This window comes from Ochlerotatus camptorhynchus, unplaced genomic scaffold, assembly GCF_037179485.1.
Source record: "Ochlerotatus camptorhynchus isolate MF236.1 unplaced genomic scaffold, CSIRO-AGI_Acam_v1.1 ptg000157l, whole genome shotgun sequence".
NCBI lineage: Eukaryota > Metazoa > Arthropoda > Insecta > Diptera > Culicidae > Ochlerotatus > Ochlerotatus camptorhynchus.
In genome coordinates, this window is record NW_027040647.1 from 822,723 (window position 1) to 841,768 (window position 19,046).

At 36.7% G+C, this 19,046-nt stretch overlaps 2 protein-coding genes across 4 annotated transcripts in view; one reads left to right on the forward strand and one right to left on the reverse strand.

Moving 5' to 3' along the window:
* LOC135701341 (uncharacterized) overlaps nucleotides 1-14,969 on the reverse strand; it is a 72,530-nt gene extending 57,561 nt beyond the window's left edge. Inside the window, exon 1 of the mRNA XM_065222115.1 lies at nucleotides 14,589-14,969. Within this exon, the coding sequence (XP_065078187.1) occupies nucleotides 14,589-14,680 (92 nt within the window). The 5' untranslated portion in view covers nucleotides 14,681-14,969. The remainder of the gene's footprint in view (nucleotides 1-14,588) is intronic.
* The window catches only part of LOC135701339 (uncharacterized protein ZK1073.1), a 205,245-nt gene that overhangs the window by 5,013 nt on the left and 181,186 nt on the right, over nucleotides 1-19,046 (forward strand). The gene's annotated exons all lie outside the window — the stretch shown is intronic.

The following is a 19,046-nucleotide window of genomic DNA, read 5'->3' on the forward strand; positions in this document are numbered from 1 at the left end:
CTACACCAGGGTACGAACTGCTATCCGAGTTGCAAGGAATTTTGTAGTTCTTCAAGAAACTTCGTGGTACTTCAGGGAACTTTTTTAAAGTTCAGGAAACTTTCTTGAAGTGCAGATTTTTTTTAAAGTTCAGCTAACTTTGTAGAAGCTTACCGAACTTCAGTGAACTTCTTAGAGTTTCATCAAACTGCTTCGGTAACTCTTCTTCTACGAACCTGAAAAAGTTATAAGACAACGACGCTTCATACACCTCGCAGCTCGTAGTTGATAGTATGGGCTGAATGAGGCTATTGATACTGTCGCTAATGTGATTAGTAACACTTATGACTCTAATGTTCCGTTAACTATTTTCACTAGAACACTGTCCTGATTTTGAATGTTTCTTTGGTATTATTATTATATTTTGTTTTATGCATTAAAACCAACATATTTCAGATGAATCATGAGCTAAATTTAGTGAAATTATTTGAAGTTCTGAGATCATGGAACAGTTCAGAAAACTTCGTAGAAGTGGGAACTTTATACAAGTTTAGGTATCTTCCTAGAAGTTTATTGTTAAATGGCAGGGAACCTCTTTATTATTCTGGGACCTTTTTTTTATATCTTCAGAGCTTCGATGAAACCTCATGTTCAGAAAATTCGGCACAAATTCAGGAAATTTGCGGAAAATCAACGAGAAACGTAAACGTGAAGCAAGCTTTGATGAAGTTTTGTGGACTGCGTAATAATTCGAGGAACTGCGTGTAGCTTCATAGAAGTACAGGGCATTTTGAAAAAGTTCAGGGAATATCGTAAAGATAGAAGACTTCAGGGAGCTTCGTTTCAGTTAAGGGAACTTCAAAGCAGTTAGTCAGAGATCTTAAAAATCTCAATGAACTTCCTGAAGATGAAAGTAATGATCGGTACTTTGAAATTTGAGTAAATTTTCTAAAACTTAAGGAAATTTTTTAGATGTTCAGGAAACGTTGCATAAGTTACAGGATATTCTTTCAGATATGCTCCCTAGACAGCCAGGAAGTTTTAAAAGATCAGCATTTGCTGATGTTCTTCTGATCTGAATTAACGAGTTGCTAAAAAAAGGATGACTTAAGAATGTGCTTAAGTTTTTGAATATAATAATTTTTCAAATGCATAGATCAACTTTCAACACGATGTTTTCCAAATTTAAACCATACACTCTGGCAAAATGGTGGCAACATGGTGATTTGAGTTGTTGATCTGTTGCAGGTTGTAGCAATGGCTGTACCACTTTCTGGTTTGTTGTAGCGAGATGGTGGCGCGTGGTGGTCACTTTGTGGAATTGGTGCCGATACTCAGGCGCTTCCTTCTGACACTGTTGGTATACAAAGGCAAGGTCGCCCATTATCTAACCGAAAAGGTTATTTCTTCTTAGCGATAACGGACATCGACGCGAAAACGATGCCATCGAAACCCGCAAAGCAATGGTCAGCAGCTCCCACCTAGATCGTACCGTGCCAACCAGAAAGCGATTTGAAGGAACTGAACAGAAGGTCGGTAGACTTTGTGATATTACTAATTTGAATGGTAAATATATCACTGCACTGGTCCACACGCTCATCTGAGTTAAAGCCAATGATGCCCGCTCATGTCACTATTTTGATGCAACTATTTAGCATAGATCGCACCATCATCCAGTGGGTCACCGCTGCCGTTATAGAATTTATCTGAATGCTCGATCACATGAGGAACATTGAAAAAAAAATCTGAACTTTTTTAAAGTAATGGTAACAAAGTACAAGTGAAAGCGTAAAGGTAATACGCCAAGAAAAAAATGTTCTGCAAAAAATTCTTCCACCCATTGAATTATCATAACATTGCTGCATTCGTAGCATTCCGACATAATCTATTCAAAATACGTAACATCCCTTCTAACAATGCATACCAGTTGTGTTGCCGATGAATGGTTAAATTACGTTGAAAATGTGTGAACGTCTTGCAACGGTCAAATCCCCGCACTAAACAATACCGATACACTTTTTGTAGAATTTTTGTCCATTCTATATTTTGAAAATAACGTGTCAAAAGATGTTAGTCATGCAAGTGCAGTTAAGTGTTGAACCGGAAAAAAATAAACAAAGAATATTCTAATTGACCGGAAAATTAATGGCATTTGCTATTAGAGGATTTCAAGAATTTAAGCACTGCAAATATATGCTACCTTTCCTCTAAAATAAGAAAGGTTTGTGCAAACGCATATGAAATGTCGGTCAAAGCAACCAAGTTTCAACAGCCTGTATTTCGCTTACCTACACCTTCCAGAACTTCGAGCTCTGCAGTTCTAGCATTAATCGTAGCACATGAGATGAGGCACATGAGATCAGCGCGAGCCTCGCGCACGCCAGGATTTTTGGGTATCGCATTTGTTTCTCGCTCGTATCTTGTTCTCGCGTGTCTCTTTCTCGCTCGTCTCATGTTGTTTTCGTTGCGACGGGAGACGGTTTGTTGAGAGTCTCGGCAGCACATTTTTGCACACACGAGGAAAATGTAACTCTGAATCAGGGTTTGGCCGGTGCCTTTGACGATTTCTTTTAAATTTTGCTTGATTCGATCAACCAATTGTTGCTCAATTTGAGCTTCCCTGGCGTTGTCGTACACCGTAGCCTTGAGTACACCCAATTGGACTAGCCTGAGGCACGTTTGATGGATTGTCCTTTTTCGGTACAAATGGTATTTTTTGCTTAGTTCCAAAATGATGCATTTTCCATTCGCAAAAGGTTCGCGACGAAGTGCACGGCAACATTTTGGTATTTTTCGAGTTGTTGCTGTGTATATTTTAGAGCACGATGACGTTTCCGATAGCTTACGTTGCATTTTTTAATCATGTTTGAAACATGAAATTTTCGTGCTAATTTGCGTGTTGATTGACCAAATTTGTTTTCAGCACTTGACAACATTTTTTGGTTGTTCTGGCACTCAATTTTGTTGGGCGACCACATTTCTTTTTATTTTCCGGTTCTTTGCCATCACGACAATCCTTCAAAACACGATAAATAGTTGATTTTGATATTGGCTTGTCTTTGAACACGCTTAGAATTTCACTTGTACTGAGCCGTCCAAAAAGGTTGGCGACTTGTGCATATAAATCCAATTTGAGTTTGACAGTTCAGTAGTAGTATAGATAAGCGTGAAAAGTGCATTGGTGGACATATGTGTGTTTGTTCATGCCGTCAAATAAACTCCTGAAAGTATTCCCAGGACTTATGTTACATATGTTACCTGTATAATGAAAGAGAGAGAAGGATTAGTAATTTCCATTTAATTCCACTACCTTATTTGCTTATCCTTGACAGATACGCGTATTTCGTCTATAATGTGCAGACTTCTTCAAGTCGAGTATTAGTACAAGACACTGAAGAAGTCTGCACATTTTAGACGAAATACACGTATCTGTCAAGGATAAGCAAATAAGGTAGTGGAATTAAATGGAAATTACTAATCCTTCTCTCTCTCATCTTTGCTGAGAAATTTGAAATAAGAAAACTACAGCAAATCAACTGTTTTGTTTAATACATCCTAACTGAATTCTAGAAAATAGCTCTAAATCGGTCAATTTAAGATATAAAAAAGTTCTTTTTTTTTCAAAGTGGCTTTAAATTAGCTCAGCTATAACTTTGCCCAAAATCGTATATATGTTTGAAGAAATTAAGGTATACTTTTTTTCTTTTTTAAAAATCTCTATAATAAAGAAAAAGGTATACCTTAATTTCTTCTAACAAAAAAATTATCAGAGTTAGTTGGAAATGCTATCTAACATGAAGCTTTTTAGTGTGATAATTTATTAGCTAGAGAATGATCTTAGAAGAGGGTATGTGTAAAGAAGAATTGCATTATAACACACCATCAACTGGAAATGCTCTCGGCAACGTGGAGCTTTAGGTAGTGATGAAACGTCGCTAGAACTATTCCACAGCCGCAGACAGTAATGAGCAAAGGCGGGCGCACACTTTTTGCCTGTAGATTTGAAGACATACTTCAAATCTCCGCGTACATCGTACGGGTTAGGCAAAAGGTGTGCGTTTGACTGTCGCATTAATGGACCTTCGCTCATTTTCAACTTCTATTCAATTTTCATACTGCCGTACTCTAACGGAACTATCCACCTACCCTCTTCTAAGATCATTCTCTGGCTAATAAATTATCACACTAAAAAGCTTCATGTTAGATAGCATTTCCAACCAACTCTGAAAATTGCAAACTTCGCGAAAAAAGTTATATTTTTGATTTCAAAGATAATAATAACCATCCTAGAATTCATTTTAATAAAAATGAGGGCCTAACTATAAGGAAAGACTTTGCAGAAGAGACTTTTAGTCTAAGCTTTCAATTTCAGGCGCAAAACGTATCAAACGTACCACCAATGGGATAGCAGACGAGTCCTATTCTTTTCATGAATTTGTGTCTGCAGAATTTTCGCCTCTTCGAAAGGGTTTGTTATCATTGAACTTAAGTCGAGTTAACTTGATATGAAATCGCAATCATCAATGCTGAACATCAACAGACCAACTAGCGTGAGGTTCCTAAAACCTCAAAGGATTTCTCAAAGCAACTGCTATACATTCGTCAACGATTTAACAAATTAACACCAAAGTAGTTCGATCAAGGCCTCCCTTAGCTCAGTCCGTAAAGGCGCAGCTACAAAGCAAGACCATGTTGAAGGTGGCAGGGTTAAATTCCCGGTCTTGTCTAGGTTTTTTCGGGTTGGAGAATTTCTCAACTTCCTTAGGCATAGAGTATGATTGTACTTGCCACACAATTATACCAATGCAAAAATGGTACGGGCATTGGAAGCTACCAATTAATAACTGTGGAAGTGCATCTAAAACACTGAGTTGAGAGCATCTAAAACACTGAGCAATGAGCTTGAAATAGGAGGAAGAAGAAGAAGAAGTTCAATTGGATGATTTCTAATCCTTCTGTCAAATGGTGCTTCAGTACATCCTCCAATTCTTTATGGATATTGACGTTATTGCAATGGATTAAAAATCTTGAATTTTATCGATTTTGGTGCATAGGAACTATTTTAAACAAAAACAAGTGCATCATAAACATTATTTGCATCATATTTAAACAGAATACATATAAACTTATTACTAACTCACTTAAATACACTTTCATCAACAAAGAAATGCTTCTTGATTTAAAGAATTGTCTTGAGATATTTAAATCAAATGCGTCATAAACATTGTTTTTTAACTCTTTATTTGTTCCTAATTTAAATTAAATTAAATTTTATTTTAGTCTAGGTGATCCAGCTGCTGCAGTTACTTATCAGCCATCATTGTTATGATATATATCTAAGTGTGATTACATTGATTTCGCTTTGGCAATTCGCTGATTTAAACCGGTTTTCTATACCTGCAAGTCAGTATAACAATTTTCATCTTAAACTAAATCTTATCTAAAAATAAAGAAAATGAATCGTTGCAATTGAGGATTGCAGCGAATTTTGCCTGAAATTATTAATTATTTTGTTGGACATTTGTTCTAAAGTCTCAACATTCGAAATTCTATGTACCTCGGTAGTAGATTTCTTGTTAACGAATATACATGAAGATTTCTGTGTAAGTAAATCTATTTCTCCATTATGGAAGAATGAAGCATTTCACACAGCAATCGAGTATTCCATATTTGTTCATGAGAGTCAACACCCCAACGACAGTGAGTATGAAAATGTGTTCGACTACAAAAATGCTAATTATGATAATATTAAAACTAAATTCAATGGACTAAATTGGAAAACCATTTTGAAGGATCAGGTAAATGTTGAATGTGCCGTGGAGGTTTTTTATAAAATTCTGTTTGACGTAATTCACGAGGAAATTCCATTAAAAAGGAGACGACGCAATTATTCCTCCAGATATCCGGTTTGGTTCACTAATCATATCATTAACTTGAAAAATCGTAAACAAAAAGCTCACAAATTATACAGAAAACATAAAAATCGTGATAATCTCGAAAAGTATTTAAGGATTTGTGATCAACTCAATGATGCAATTTCTTTGGCACTTTCTGAGTATAACATAAAAACTGAGAATGAAATTAAATCATGTCCAAGAAACTTCTTCAATTACGTCAAAACTAAAATGAAATCGTGCAGTTTTCCATCAAAAATGACATTGGATGAAAAGGAAGGTAATAATTCTGATGATATATGTAATCTTTTCGCCACTTTTTTTCAAGAAACATACACGAAATTTTCAGATAATGATCGTGATTATGAATATTTTTCTTATTTTCCTGACTTTTCAACTACTGTTGGCGTTAATAACATTTCGCGTCATGATATTTGGAATGGCCTACGAGATTTGGACGCCACTAAAGGTTCAGGACCAGATGGAATCCCACCTACTTTTATGAAAAACTTAGCAACTGAACTCACAACCCCTTTATTCTGGCTGTTTAATATGTCGCTTGAATCCGGTATATTCCCGAAGGTATGGAAAAAATCTTACTTAATACCCATATATAAATCAGGTAAAAAATCCGATATTCGAAATTATCGTGGGATTGCTATCATTTCGTGCATTCCAAAACTCTTTGAATCAATTATAAATAAAAACATTTTTGGCCAAATAAAACAAAGAATAACTAGTGCACAACACGGATTTTTTAAAGGCCGTTCAACCACCACAAACCTTTTGGAATTTGTGGACTTTGTATTAAATGCAATGGACAGAGGTAACCAAGTAGAAGCTCTATATACAGACTTCAGCAAAGCGTTTGACAGAATTGATATCCCAATGCTGATTTTTAAATTAGAAAAAATGGGAATTGAGATGGAGCTCATCACCTGGATTAGATCGTATTTAGTTGATCGCCAGCAAATTGTAAGATTCAACGAAAAAACATCTAAGCCAATTCATGTCACGTCAGGGGTTCCCCAGGGATCGCACCTAGGTCCTCTTCTTTTTATTTTGCACATTAATGACGTCTCTCTTATTTTAAAAAATATCAAGGTACTTATATACGCTGATGACATGAAGGTATTTTTAGAAATAGGAAGCGATAACGATATGAATGTGTTTCAGAATGAAATAAATGTTTTTTACAGATGGTGTAGTAAAAGTTTATTGAAACTAAATATCAAAAAATGTAATCTTATAACGTACAGTAGAAAACTAAACAAACAAAATCTTTGTATTACATTAGGTAATGAAAATGTTCAAAAATGTGAACATGTAACAGATTTAGGTGTTATTCTAGATTCTAAATTGACATTTGTGGACCATTATAACACAATAATACATAGAGCAGGCAATATGCTTAATTTTATAAAACGTTTCGGTCTCCACTTTAAAGATCCTTATACAATTAAATCACTTTACGTTGCTTATGTGAGGTCAATTTTAGAATATTGTAGCGTTGTTTGGTCACCCTATATGAAAAAGCATGAAGAACGAATAGAGTCAATCCAAAAGCAATTTTTATTATATGCATTACGTAAGTTAGGTTGGACGGCTTTTCCTCTCCCGTCATATGAAGCACGTTGCTTGCTGATCAGCATTCAAACATTGAAAGAACGTCGGGATTACGCAAAGATTTCTTTATTAAACAATATCATTTCGCAACGCATTGACTCAGCTGATCTATTGTCAAGGTTAAATTTGTATGCACCTTCCCGACAATTACGCAATCGACAGTTGTTCGCAGTAGATCGCCATCGGACCAATTACGCTAAATTTGGACCGGTAAATCAGATGATGACTGTTTATAATCATCATTGTGAAATGATTGACCTAAATATGCCCTCAACAGAATTAAAAATATATTTCAGAACCCTGCGAAGTCATAGAACATAAGTCTTAATGTTAATATGTAGTCTACGATTTGATTGATTGACGAATAAATAAATAAATAAAATACTGTACCAGGGAGGCGATTTCAAAATCATCTTCAGAACTTTGTTCTGAATCCTTTGAAGAGCTTTTTTCCTGGTAGTGCAACAACTAGACCATATTGGCACAGCATAAAGCATGGACGGTCTAAAAACTTGTTTGAATTATTAGAAGTTTATTATTCAGACAAAGTTTGGATTTCCTGTTTATAAGAGGATACAAACATTTTATATATTTGTTACATCTGGCTTGAATGCCCTCGATGTGATCTTTAAAAGTTAATTTTTGGTCAAGTACTAATCCAAGATATTTCACTTGGTTTGACCAGGAAATTGGAACTCCGTTCTTAGTGACTATTTGACTACTACTAGGTTTCAAAAAGAAAGCTCTAGGCTTATGTGGGAATATTATAAATTAAGTTTTGGAAGCGTAGGTAGAAATCTTCCATTTTTGTTTATATGAAGAGAAAATATCTAAAATTTTCTGTAATCTGCTGTAAATAACACGAAGACGTCTTCCTTTAGCGGAAATGGCTGTGTCATCGGCGAACAAAGATTTGAGGCAACCCTGCGGCAAATCAAGGAGGTCCGAGGTGAAAATGCTATAAAATATAGGCCCAAGAATGCTACCTTGAGGCACTCCAGCTCTAATTTTAATTTTTGATAATTTACCTGCAGAGTGCTGTCAGTTAAATAATTTTGAACTAATTTCATAATATAGAGTGGAAAATTAAACTTTTTCAATTTAGCTATCAAACCTTCGTGCTAAACACTGTCGAAAGATGTTTCTATGTCTAGAAGAGTAACTCCAGTTGAGCCGCTTTCAGATTTGTTGAATGCCCAAGGCGAAATCCAAACTGCTCATCTGCAAAAAACCAAGTTCAGATTGATGTGAAGCATCATTCTATTTAAAATTATCTCTTCGAAAAGTTTACTTATTGAAGAAAGTAAACTTATTGGACAGTAGCTGGAAGCTACAGCTGGTTTTTTATCCGGCTTCAAGATTTGAACAACTTTTGCATTTTTTTCATTTATCAACTATGAGAACTCTTGAATTGCTTAGCAAGTTTATGAGCTTTTTGCTGGATTTGTGATCTAAATTTTACCACCTTCTTTAAGCGCTGGAATAGGCTTTTGAGAAATTGGCAAAATTTTAGTGAGTTTCCAAAAGGGTTTGGAACTCGGGTCCAATTTCGAAACATTATTTTCAAAATTTTTGTTCCTCAGAGCAGAGAATCGTTTTTAATTTGTTTTTGCAAATCCCGCCCGATAACTTTAATAGCAGGACCGCGTGTGCATTGATATTGCCTCCTACGGGCATTTTTAAGACGGATCAAGAGCTGAAGATTGTCGTCTATTATAATTGAATCGAATTGAACGCATTTTGGTACTGAGGCAGCTCGTGCTTCAACTATAGAAGTAGTCAGAGATTCAAGAGCATAATTAACATCATCTTTGGTTTGCAAAGGAATGTTTAAATCAATTCCATAAATGTTCGCTATTGCCCCAATCAGCTCTGTGGTATTTGAAAGTAGGGCTGTTGGGATTACAAATTATTTCTTGGGATATTTCAAAAGTTACTGGAAGGTGATCAGAACCGAAGTCAGCATGGGTAACCAATTGGCTAAAAAGTCGACATGAATCAGTTAAGATCAAATCAATAGATGAGGGATTTCTTGCCGAAGAAAAGCATGTTGGGCTGTTTGGTTATTGAATAGTGTAATAACCTGCAGAATAATCATCAAACAGAATATTACCATTGGAATTGCTTTGAGCATTATTCCATCAGCGGTGTTTTGCATTAAAATCACCAATAATAAAGAATTTAGACCTATGACGGGTAAGTTTCTGAAGGTCACCCTTGAGAAAATTCTTTTGCTGGCCTACGCATTGGAATGGCAAATAGGCAGCTATAAACGTAAGTTGTCCAAATTTTGTTTTAACAGAAACTCCCAAAGTTTCAAAAACTTTGGTTTCACATGAAGAAAGAATTTTATGTTTGATTCGTCTATGAACAATGATAGCAACGCCACCACAGGATCCATCAAGACGATCATTTCTATAAATTAAGTAATTTGAGTCCTTCTTAACCTTATGGTCAGGTTTAAGGAACGTTTCAGTTATAACGGCAATATGCACGTTATGAACTCTCAAAAAGTTAAATAGCTCGTCTTCATTATCTTTAAGAGATCGAGCATCCAATTTAAAATATTTAATGATTTAAAATCCATTGCAGAATTTCAAAGGCTTGTTTAGGAGCAGTAATGCGTCCTAAGTCAAAATTTTCCAAATTTCCTTTAGAATTACGTTGGTTACTATTTTGATTTATACCCGCTGCAATAGCAGAATAGGTAGCTCCATTTACTCGCAGAACATTGTTAGCAGCGAGGGAAGTAGGTATAGATGAAGAATTTGAAGCAGGGGTGATATTTGTAATACGGGTACAAATGTAGAATTTGTTGCTCGCTGACCGTTGTTAACAGCAGAGGAATTTGTACCTGGTCGGAAACGTGGAGCGTTTCCTGTCTGTTGCTTAGAACGATATTGTAGGATCGCTATGCTGCGTGGATATGTGGTTTTCACCACAATTTGAACATTTAATTTCTAAGCATCTTTCTTCACAGGACAGTCTTCCTTTGCGTGAGAAGAATCACCACCATTCATGCATTTAGCTGGCATGTAGCAATTTTTAGTTCCATGACCCCATCCCTGGCACTTACGGCACTGGGTGAGATATTTGAAAATTTCCTCCAGTCTTCCTGCAGTGTTCTCACTTCACTCGGACATGGAGCATAAGGCTAGCTTTTTCTAAGGCCTTAAGGTTGTTTAGTTCACTAGACTTGAAGTGAACTAAATAAAAATCATTAGAAATCCCGTTGCGCGAATCGCCAGGACGGGATTTCATTTTCATTTTGATTACTTGGAGTGGCACAATAGTTTGTGCTGCTTCTTAGTAAGATACTTGAGAAGACATTTAAATCCGTCCAAGGTTTCAGCCAATACACGGCATTCACACCGACGTCCAATTTGTAGTGAAAACTTAACTTTCACGAAGATCAAAAGTTCCATGCGAAGAGCATGGAAATCGGAAGTGGTTATCACAATAGGGGGAATCTTTTCCGTCTTGGCATTAAGCTGGGATAGTTTAGTGGAATTTTACCTGGATGATGGATCATTCTCATCAACCGTGAGCAAATCAAATTGATTGCTCAAATTTATTCCTTCAGAAAGGGAGATCAAGAGATTGCCCCTTTCTTTTGAGCTTAGGCGCCATGGCGGCAGTAAAACCATAGAGGAAACTCTAAGACTAGTAGGTCCCGAAGAAACGTGCTCAACTTTTTGGCTCAGCTCTGGTACTATCTTCGGTCCCAAGCTAATCGATTCACCCCTCGAAACATAGGAAAATCCACTAACCCCTCATTTTATCTGTCAAACTTTCATAGCGAATCAAAACAAACATTGTGTAGTACTAGAATTTCGACTATAATGGGGTACGTTAATCGATTTGCTTGGGACCAATAGGCTAGTCAAGTAGTGAGCCAATTTAAAATCGATAGTTTCGTATTGATTGTTGGTAAAACTTTTATCCAAATCAACTTCCAAGCAGATTACTATAAGCATTTGAAGGATTGAAGAGGAATTTTCCAAATCCTTCCAAATTACCTCGAGTAGGGTCCAAACAAGGATCGAAGAGGAATAAGAGTCGAACAAGGTAGAAAATTTACAGGTATATTGAGATCTGAAAAGTGCTGTTTAAATTTGTTGTAGCTTTAGGTAACACTTCCTTCAGAAAAACAATCAAATAGATCCGCACGGCAAGAGAGCACGCATCGGATTGATTTTTTTTTCCGTTGATCTTTTTACCCTTCTTACAAAGAAGGGTATAGATATCACTTGAAAAACCGACTATCGATCCGAGGCCCGGAGGGCCGAGTGTCATATACCATTCGACTCAGCTCGACGAGATCGGAACATGTCTGTGTGTGTGTGTACGTGTGTATGTGTGTATGTGTGTGTGTATGTAACGAAATGAATTCGCTCACGTTTATCAGCAACCGCTCAACCAATTTGGACAAACTCGGCGCCAAATGATAGGTCTTGGGGTCCCATTGAACGCTATTGAACGTTTTTGGAATCGGTGAACCGGTTCCGAAGATATGGCCGGAATAAGATCCGGTGAATATTGGCCTTCACGCTGGATTTAACGGAAAACGTATCAAAACCATCATGCGACACATCAAATTACTTCAGAATTCAAAAATAAGATCAATGCAAGTCGTGTTAAGTGTTCCAGACCACATTGGACACACTTGGACATGTTCCGGGTACCCCGGAGAAGTTGCTTGAATATGAATTGAATTAAAACCCATTAAATCACATTAAAATACGATGATAAGGTGATTGGTAGCCTCACCAAATAGACTACACCCGGATATATTCCGGGTACCCCCAGGCAGTGGCGTAGCGTCACTGGATGACACGGGGGTGGGGGGCTTGGTCACTGATAATGACAATAAAATAAATAAACTTGAATAAGTAAGAAGGGTCTGATCACACCATAGGTGGATAAATTCGGGTTTTTTCCGTACTGAGTACCAATGCTACCGACGCCAGGAAGACAGCTGGACCCTACCTATCGACACATCAACTCATGAACCGGGAACCAACGGTTTTATTTCCCTTCCGAATGAAGGCTTGACCAGAGATTCTATGCCTCAGAACATCCCGGCGGTGCCGACTGTGATTGAACCCAGGCCAATTGGGGTGAGAGACAATCACGCTTACCACTACACCACCGGTGCCGCTTAGGGTCTAATACTAGAACTAAGGGAGAGCTGGGATTTAAAAATCCCACGAAAAATCTTACGTAATAAGTTTATGGTACCCCTCAATCATTGCTAAGCATTTTATCAATCGATTTTAAATCGATTGATAATGGAACCTATCTATTGGTGATGATTGGTGATGATTTTTCAAACATTACAAGTTTTCCGTAACACATTTTACCGCAGGAATCGTGTTCGGAGTGTTAAAAGATCTGTCACTTTACTCTACTGTTTTGTTACAAGTACTCAACATCAGTTAGGATAAATTTGACATAACATTATGTTAACTGTCATAATACCAAACCTGTGCAGTAAATTATACAGAAGAAAGTTAAGGAAATCAACTTACTAACTTTAACACTCTGCAGACAAAGAAAATAACATATTTTGTCTCATTCTAACCAAAAACTCTTGAATTGAGAATTAATAATAACTTTGAAAACTGCCAATGGTTGCTTAAATAAAAAAGTGTGGATAGTGTAAGTCACGGGATGTAGTCCATTGTAACCGTTCTTGTCAAAGTTCGCTATTTATTAGAATTGATAATATTCCTATGTTGAAAGGTATAGTGAATCGATTCGAGCATGTGGTTAATGTTAGTCACAGTTTTTTCGACGCATCATTTCATATTGCAAAAAGCTCGTGTCATTTTGTGTAAAACAGCAAAAAGAATAGAATAACTCGAGCTTTTTGCAATCCGAAATGATGTGTCGAAAAAAACTGCATTTATTTTTTTTCGAAAATGCATCAAAGTAAATTGAACCTTAAGCGGAGGTCGCTTGCTGGAAAAGTTTTTCTTCCGTTCAGCAATCTATTGCCTACCGAGGATGGCTTTTTACTTTATGTGGTAGCCACGTGAGGACATGAATTTTCCCAAAGCTCAGTTCAGATAAAATTTGCTCAATTTTTCATGATAAATCTAAAAAAAAATGGTTTTTGCATAAACTGCTCTAGATTAGCGGCGTTTTATTTGGTATGCAGAAAACCGGAAATGGTAGCTTAAAAAAAAAATAGATCCTTTATCGAATAAAATATTTCGTAGAAGTGGTAGGTTTTATTTTTACCGAACTGGGCTACCAAATGGAAAACAATCAAATCTCTATACATATTTCTTATAACTTTTTGCTCATAAGAAGGGAGTGCCATGCTGCCAGTAGTGGTGAGATTAAATCTGACAGCTTAAATTAATCCATTGATACAGATCACAATAATGAACATATTTTTTAAATATATGTATGGAGACATTTCAAAAGAAAGATCGAATGTTGATCGGAAACTACAATTCAGCGAGTAATGAGTTAAATTATAATTTTGGTAATGTGTTACAAATGCTAGTTTAGTATTTTTTGGATTTCATCCAAACCTATAAGTTTGACATGTGATTAACCAACGTTTTGGAAATACCTTTTCCCATTATATCTATTACCAATAGTCCTGAAGCATGATGTATCCTCATGAAAAATGAGCGCCCAAGGACTGACGATATAGGTAAGAATATTGCCGATGCCGTCAGTTTATCCTAAGTGTATAGTCTTCAGGAAAAAAAAAACAAACCCGTAAAGAAACATCAACTCGTTGTGGTGTGTTAGTGTTTATCACCGGAATGAAGTCAATTATTTCGCTAATGGAATTACTGCCCCAGTGAAGAGGGTGGACTTTTATCACGATACGTATGTTTGACATTATCCCAATGAGCGTGCAAAGCATCAAGCGTCTAGATAGCCCACCCACAAGTGATTTGTTATTATTGACGTGCTGATAAATAACGGCTGGTCGTGCCAATAGCACTCGAGGGAATTCAATTGGCGGGAATCGCGCATCTTTACCGTTATTATCCACATTGACCACAGAACATTGATTCTTAACTATTCTTTTAAAAAATAAAGCTTTTAGTATGTCTGACTCACCTTGTGATAATTTGATTAACCTCTTCGACGGGGATGGATCGCTCTTTGAAGTATGCTGCTCTTCGGAATGTTTTTCTTACCGGACTTCGCATCTCTTTAATCAGAACAGATTAGATCCAATCTGAAAGTATTCGATGTTGACTGTAAACTAGCGCGTACCGAAATCGACAACAAGATCCGAATATAATCGGTTACAATCATTCAACTAGTGTCTATATAAGAAGCGCATTAGGGTAGTTCAAAATATCGATTTTGCACAACCCAGCTCAATCGGTTTCATATAAGGTCCTGACTTTCCTACCAAAATTTGAGCTTATTTGGATGCCAGTTCATGCACTGGACCTTTGAAGTTTGTATATGAATTACTATAGGAAAAGTGGACTTTTTGTTTTCATCGTCTTAGCTCTTCGCCATAATAATTTTTGGAAAAGTTTTCTATTTGTTCGTAGGGGAAACAGCCCTAATTGTTGCGGTACGTTAGCAGCGTTAGAAGCTTATTGTTGTGTATGGAGTTCTCCATACACAACAATAGACTTCTATCGCTGCTAACGTACCGCAACAATAGGGCTGTTTCCCCTATGTGAAATTTTATCAGCAACAACCTGCTGAAAACCACTTTACATTGGATTTCAAGGTAATTAGATGTTAGTTGATTTTGAAGTCGATAACTTTCTAAATCGGCTGCTATCAGGGCATATTTCAAAACTACCCAAATTTTGGTACAATCGACTCAGATTGGTCCAAACTGAACCTACCCAAAAATGGGTCAACTATGTTGTGAGTGACAAATGAACAACATCAACCGGATCCATGTCGATGTTATCTATTTGTCAACTGCTCACTCCCAACCAGGGCTCTACATTTTCGAAGCGCTAAAATGAGCTCGAGTTTTGTCTCTTTCATACAACGTGTTCAACGCATCGTTTCTATAACACCTAGCTTAACTATCAACACGAAACGAAAAAGAAAAAGAAGCACGCATAGAACGAAAGGCTGGCTGTAGATTTTCTCGTCGTTACTTGAAAGTAACGTCGATTATCGTGATGGAACAAAATCTCCTTATGGCTTTCAATCCCTCTCACCGACGCTCACTTTTCGTTACTTTTTTTTATAGATCAATATGTGGATGAGGATAAATGAAACATAGGGGAAATGTATGTAATGTCGGCCTAAGTGTCCCTAATTTGGGCCCATACATAAATTCAGCAATTGATCAATAGCAGATTTTTAGCGATGAGCCCAATGTTAGATCGATAGGCCAACGGTACCAAAGGATATTTTTGGTCGCTATTGAAAATTTAGTCGATTGGTGAATTTATGTATGGGCCCAAATTAGGTACATTTAGGCCGACATTACATACATTTACCCTACGTCATGAAACCTTTGTTGATGTGTTTCATGCAAGACGAAACTATCGAAGTCAAGCGCTGCGAAGCTTGAAGGAAAGACCAATAAAGCGGGGGATTTTGAATTGCTGAAAAAATCGGTAAAAATACAAATGACGGTTATCCGTAGGTAATCAATTGGCAAATCAAAGTTGAAACTCGTGGAGAATAGAAGAACTATGAGAGTGATGATGGTTTCAAAATTTTACACTGTTAGGTATACGAGTGCAATCTTAAAATGCTATTATTTTGCAAATTGAGCATTTTATTTAAATCTGGTTAATGTTACGTTAGTAGAAAACTTAAGGACTACTCAAAAGGCATATAATATAGAAAAAATAATTTCTTTTCAGATTTTTATGTGTAGACATAGATTTCAGCTTTTCTACCACTGTAGCAGAAACCAGATTTAAATAAAATGCTCCATTTGCTAAATAAAAGCATTTTAAGATTGCACTCGTATACCTCCCCGTGGAAAATTTTGAAACCATCATCACTTTCATAGTTCTTCTCCATAAGTGCCAACTTCGATTTGCCAATTAAATCGGCAGATTTTATTTTCTATCATTAAATGGGGTTAACAGAACTTGCTCTATACAAGTATATGTTTTATCATTTTTTAATTTTTCTCAGATTTTATACAGTAAAACCTTACTGTAGTGTAGTTTACCTATTTTCGGTAGGTTAATTTTTCAGCAATCTGGGTGGACTAGCGTTAGCGTTAGCATTAGCGTTGTTATGATATATGTACTTCGTAGATTGGATACTAACGACTCTCACGTCTCTTCTGAAATTCTCAGTTAGACTACTTTCAGGAATAATGCTGGGGAATAAACATTGGTTCCAATCTAAATAAGAGTAACATAAGCATGACTGTCGCTATTCCCGGCCACGCCCATCTTTACCATAACTAGGGATAGGGAAGGAAATGTTGATGTAGTACTTACTTAACGAGAGGTCACCCTCATAAGTGCTACGGAGTTTTAAGGTTGGGTAGGGTATTTGGTTAGGATTCACCTCAAGTTGGCGATGCAACCAAAAGTATGTATTGTTTATTTGTTGTTTATTTGATCTCTCGATAGCCGGCTATCGAAAGAACATGTTCATTTTGTTTAGTGATAATGAATTTTAAGAGTTATGACGGAGAGCTTGGGATTAAACCCATGATTTTCTGCTCAGTAAGCAAAAACGATCCCTCCAGGGTCATCGAGCATCTCAGAACCATAACACTTCGCGACAATACAGGACTACGTTTTCGCTTGATATGCAAATAGTTTCCGCGGTTAATGTTCAATATCAAATATACAAATGATGGTGGCGATTTATTGTGCTGTGGAAGAGCTTGGGATTAAATCCATGATTTTCTGCTCAGTAAGCAAAATCGATCCCTCCAGGGTAATCGAGCATCTCAAAATCCGCAGCGCTTCGCGTCAAAGTACGAATAAATGGATGAACGATCTATTATTGAATAACTATTATTTACGATAATTATATGAAAGAAATAAAATATAAACTACAAACAAAACGTGACTACTAAAATCTCAAAAAGATATTCTCACAAATATATTTCAAAACCTCAATCTCAAAACCATTAGACGCTCAATCTCAGAACCATTAGACGCTATAATGATACTCTGCACATGTTAGACACAAGAAGAGGCCAAAAAGCAAGCGTCCGACACACAAGATCCACTTGTAGTCACAATCAACGATTCTACGAGTCGCGAGCGCTCACGAATCATAAAACCGCTGACTGCGACACTCTGAAAGCAAAAGGCTCGATCCGCCCTCCATATCCTCCCGCATCCAACAACACAAATCTCCTTTACAACATCTAACGAATTCAAAACTCCGAAAATCACTCATCTATAGCAAGTGAGTGAAAGCAACCCTGCATGCAACCATTCTTCATGATACACTTTTTCTGCCTATCTTTCTATTAGGCATGTGGACATGCGTTAGCTTCGAAACTTCTAACCAAGCTGGGAGAATTTTCAGATCACAAAAAAAAACATGAAAAAACGTTCAAAGGTAATTACAAGTAAAATAAATATTGTTTATTTTCGCAAAAACGAGCAAGTAATATTAAATCTCTTGTATCGTATGCTAATGCTAATTGACTGTAATACAAATAATATGCTTAAATAAAATAAAATATTAATGAAATTAAATGCAAAATTTACTAAAGGATCATTACTTTATTGGTGAGAAGTTTCTTATAAGCTCTCCCAGTTCCTCTGTATACAGAACAAATCTTATACTATAATCAGAATTGCTCAGTCTGCATGAAGCAGCCGATTTGATCAAGGAAGTTCTATTAACAACCAAGAATTAATCGTTTGAGGCATACTGAAGCATTAAAAAGGTGATATGTGTCACTATAAGAAATCATCATCGTTGCAAATATAAAGAAATTAAACATAACCCTTTGTTTCAGTACCGTCAACCTCCATGTCCATGGGGAGGGTCAGTTATAACTTTGCCGAAAAATGTATACCCTAATTTCTACAAACAAAGAAGTTAGATTTTTGATTTCATTTTTCAGCGATCTGGGTGGATTCCACACAAACTTGGACAGTTTTGAAATAGAGTGTAGCCATGATGTTTCGCCCTATTCTTTTTTAGTTGTAGCTGGGAAATTTCACTTAACTACAGACAGTCAACTTTTCCGCAAATCAATACGGCGAAGGGCTAGATCGATGAGAACAAAAAGTTTTTGTTTTCCCATAGTAATTCACATATATACTTCAAATGACCAGTGCAGTATGAGTTCGCATTCCCATGAGCTCAAAGCTCCTGATTTGAAAACCGATTGAACTTGGTGGAGCAAAATCAATATTTGAACCACCCTACTGCACATACTAAGATGCAGAATTGACACCCAACTGAAAGACGACAACTGCGACATACATGCATGCTAACGAAGCCAAGGAGGTACTAAAAAGTCCAGCAAGCGGACAATAATAATTGAAATTGATGACCAACCGGTTGATGATGGCGTTCTTGAAGTTTACTGGAGGACAACGACGTGCCGTTCGCACTAATTGAAAGTTCCAATATTTGCAATTATGA